General features: G+C 33.8%; 1 protein-coding gene across 1 annotated transcript in view; it reads left to right on the top strand.

Annotated features, from left to right (window-relative positions):
* The window catches only part of LOC106869938 (sodium- and chloride-dependent glycine transporter 1), an 89950-nt gene that overhangs the window by 41787 nt on the left and 43572 nt on the right, over positions 1-4591 (top strand). Inside the window, exons 5-6 of the mRNA XM_014915875.1 lie at positions 319-433; positions 1294-1426. Coding sequence (XP_014771361.1) covers positions 319-433; positions 1294-1426 — 248 coding nt within the window. The remainder of the gene's footprint in view (positions 1-318; positions 434-1293; positions 1427-4591) is intronic.

The following is a 4591-nucleotide window of genomic DNA, read 5'->3' as shown; positions in this document are numbered from 1 at the left end:
CTAATAATAATAATAGTAATAATAATAATAATAATAATAATAATAATAATAATAATAATAATAATAATAATAATAATAATAATTTTAATAATAATAATAACAATAATATTAATAATAATAATAAGGTCTCTGAGGTCTCTGGGTGAGACTTGGATCCAACTTGTACAAATGCAAAGCAAAAGTCAAACATAAGATAATAATAATAATAATAATAATAATAATAATAATAATAATAATAATAATAATAATAATAATAATAATAATAATAATAATAATAATGATAATAATACTGATAATAATAAATTATCTAATTTGCAGCGAACGCCAGAGAGTTGTACGATAATGTAATCGGCAGCTGGACTGGGAATATAACAGACTTGAAGCAGATGTTAAACATGACAGATCTAAACAGCCCAAGTGAAGAATATTTCTAGTAAGTATTTTGATAGACGAAGAGAAAGAGAGAATGGGAAAAAGAAGGGAGAGTGACAGTGAGAGAGAGAGAGAGAGAGAGAGAGATAGAGAGAGAGAGAGAGAGAGAGAGAGAGAGAGAGAGAGATAGAGAGAGAGAGAGAGAAAGGCCATAAGAGAGATAAGCTCTTTATATACCAATAATACATCGTTACAAATGTAGTTATGTTTGCGACAAAGCTAAGACTGTCAAAGCAGATCAGGAATATTCAAAACAACAACTGTTATTCATGGTCTATGTCTTGTTTTTCGGAGCTGCGGATTGAGCGAAAACAAAACGTCATGACTATTATAGTGCGAAACTTAAGATCAGTCGGTGCGTCACTGAAGATAATAGCAGACTGTAAAAGTGGACCAGATTCCACACTTTCCTCATTTTAGACTAGCAAAGTACTTCAACTTCCATTTTGCTTGTAAAAATGAAAGAAGAACAGAATTTCTCATTTTATTTACGTTTTACAGTTTTCATTCGTGTATATGATGCAATTGAATAATAAGGCTGTTGGTAGTTGGTTTCAAATGGACCAGTTTGTATTCCACTGCATTCCCAGTGGCCACAGAAACAAAAAAACAAGCTGACTAGCTGACTAAGTAAATGATGGTTGTGGTATATATATATATATATATATATATACACATACATATTTGACAACTGCTGTTAGCAAATTCACCTCCCCATCACTTAGTGGTTTGACAAAAGTGACCGATAGAATAAGCACTAGTGTTGATTTGTTCGACTAAGCCGTTGTCCAATGTCCGAAACAACCAAAAGAGCAAAAGTTAAAATTAGGTACATACAAGTATTTTTGGGTTCTATTTCAGCAACCGTGTATTAAGTATGAGTTCGGGTGTGCACCATTATGGAACAATACAATGGGAATTAGCTCTGTGTTTGCTACTATCTTGGATGGTAATATTCTTCGTTCTGATTCGCGGAATAAAAAGCCTTGGAAAGGTAAGAGAAGTGTCAATTCATATAATAATGCCATTTGTTGTTTGTTATATTTTAAAATACAAATATGATTTTTGTCTCAGACAAATCTCGCAAATCTTAGCTAAGGTTTTTTTTTTGGGGGGGGGGTAATTAGTGATAATATGGTTAATAATGACAAGAAGAAGAAGAAGAACAAGAACAAGAAGAAGATGGACGTATACTAAGAAGCTCTCTCCCCAAAACAAATTTAATCCAATAACATCAATGGAAGGAAAACTTTGTGATACAACTGTGGGAAAAGTTCTGTTAAAGCAAAGGAATAAAAAATTGGACAGATTTTTGTTAAGTACAGTGTAGTTTCTTTCTTAAATGCGCGATATCTCAATGTGATATACGCAAGAGATCGAAACCAGCACGCGGAACCCTCGAAAACACACCAATTACACAGGAAGTACGTAAATTGAATAATTACCTATGCATGCAATTGTCCATATATCCATCTGTACATGCTAATATTTACAAGCAACATAATGCTTCCACGACACAAGCATTAGGTACGATTAAAAAAACATTTAGACGAATGCATAACCAAGAGACCAGGATTTACAAATGTATATAACATAAAGAAAATAGCACTGGTAAGCACCGTTCACATCCTACGTATATATTTAAAGGATAAACGTCTGGAAATTTTTACAGATTTTTACAGTTCCAGTGATGGATTGGATCTGTTGTCTTCGAATTAGCTTTCTCCTTTCTCGTTTTGAGAAGCCTAATTTCTCAACATTCGTATTTACGTAGTGTATGTACGTATGAATGTATGTATGTAAGTATGTACGAATGTGATGTCTGTATATGTATGAGTGTTTTTGTGTTCGTGTGTGTGTTTGTGTGTGTGTGAGTCTGGCTTGACTTTTGGTTTAGTTATTCACGTAAGTGATACGCCACAGTTCCACAGCTGCGATGCTTTTGCTATTTCCTGTCATAAAATGCTCCGCCCGGGGACAAAAAAATGAATGTACGCAGAGTTTAACGCCAACATCATGACAGGTGTTACAAGTGCGATGGCTTTGGCTAAATTCTGTCATGAAATGATCGACAAGGGAAGCAAAAGGTATTTAGAGTCTCACTAACGCCAACATCAAGTCAGGTTAAGGAAGAATGGCTGCGAAAATGAAATCACCAGAGAAATATTTCAACAGAGGAACATGAATAAAATAGATAATGTCAACACGGATTTTAGCTACCTACGTAAATGTGATTAAATGCGGCATTCTCGACACGGATTTTATTAAGAAGCTGTGTGTGTGTGTGTATGTGTGTGCGTGTGTGTGTGTGTGTGTGCGTGTGCGTGTTTGTGTGTGTACGTGTGTGTGAGTTTGGGTGTGTGCATATGTGTGTATGTGTGTGTTTGTGTGTGTTCGTGCATTCATATGTGCGCGAGCATATGTTTAAGTCGAAGTGCGTGACTTAGTGGTTAGGATACTCAGCTGATGACCGTAAGGTCCTGTGTTTGATTTCTGAGCGATGCGTTGGGCACTTCAATAAGACAATAATCTCACCTCGCTCCAGTCCACTCAGCTGGTTTAAATGTTTAGTATTTCTACTGTGTGTGTATGTATATATATATATATATATATATAATAGAAGCTCTAGCCATAATAATGGAATGATCCAATGGAATGCTTGTGGAATGTACCAGTGACGACCTCAATAAAATGTAAGCAAAACAAGCCTGATATAATGATTTGGGATAAGGAAGAGAAACTGTGTACAGTTGTGAAATTAGTTACACAGTGAATGTTAACATAAAGTAGAAGATCAGTGTAAAAGAGAACACCTATTCTGAACTATTGAGAAATCTGAAGTTACACTATCCAGATTACAAGTTCAGGTAATTATTGGAGCCCTGAGATATGTAACACACTGCCTAAATACCAATCTTGAAAAATTAGGTTTCTCAAACGAGAATGGACAAAGCTAATTCGAAGATTACAAATCCGATCCATCAATGGAACTGTAAAAATCTGTAAAACTTTCCAGAAGTTTATTTAAATATATATATGATCATATGCAAGTATATGCATGAGAATACATACATAAAACAAAACATACGAATCTGTTTACATACATACATACATGCATCACCATCTCTTCAGTTATCTGGCCATTGAGTTTTATTATGGTTACCAAATAATTGTCACACACACACACACACACACACACACACACATGTATATATATATATATATATCATATTTAAAAAAAAACATGATACTGTTCGACTGTTCGGTTCTGTTCATTATCAATAGGTAAACATGTAAAATTAACACGTCTTATATTCAATTTTTAATACGAAAGTGCTTACGTTTGACCATTAGCAGTTTAAGCAACAAGACATAGGCTACAATCAGTTTTTACGAAATTTACTTCGCTTCAATTTTACCTTTTACTTTCATATTCTGTTGAATAGTTTAGTTATGTTGTGCAATCTATTTATTTCTAACTCTATTTATTTCTATCAATAATATTCTTGTCGTTTATCCTTAAACCGGTTGATGATAATCGTATCTATCTATCTATCTATCTATCTATCTATCTATCTATCTATCTATCTATCTATCTATCTACATCTATTAATTTATGTGTCTGGTGTCTGTGTCTGTGTCTATATCTTTGAATTCTGTTACTTGTTTCAGGCATTGAACTATACGAACACATCTGCCTCATTATCTATTTGTCTAAATGTCTGTCTACCGATTGCCAACTCATTTGTCTATATAGTTAAACACTGACCCAGTAACAAGTAAACTATCTTCTGATATGCTATGTTGATATCATATCGATATCTCGTCATTTTGTGACATTGCTATCAGCCACATTTAACACATTTAATTGTAACGGATCAATAACCACAGCATAAATATGTTGCCTCAAATCTATAAATGTGTGTGAGTGCATGCGTACGTGTGTGCCTCTGTGTTTGTGCGTGTGTGTGTGTGTGTGTGTGCGTGTGTGTGTGTCATATGCACACCCACATATAAATACATATATACATAGATACATATAATTACATACATATATGCATACATGCACATATATATATAAAGAGAGAGAGAGAGAGAGAGAGAGAGACAGATAGACAGACAGATATATATATATATATATATATAGATAGATAGATAA

The sequence above is a fragment of the Octopus bimaculoides genome, chromosome 10, assembly GCF_001194135.2.
Source record: "Octopus bimaculoides isolate UCB-OBI-ISO-001 chromosome 10, ASM119413v2, whole genome shotgun sequence".
NCBI lineage: Eukaryota > Metazoa > Mollusca > Cephalopoda > Octopoda > Octopodidae > Octopus > Octopus bimaculoides.
This window is presented reverse-complemented; position numbering and strand designations above follow the sequence as displayed.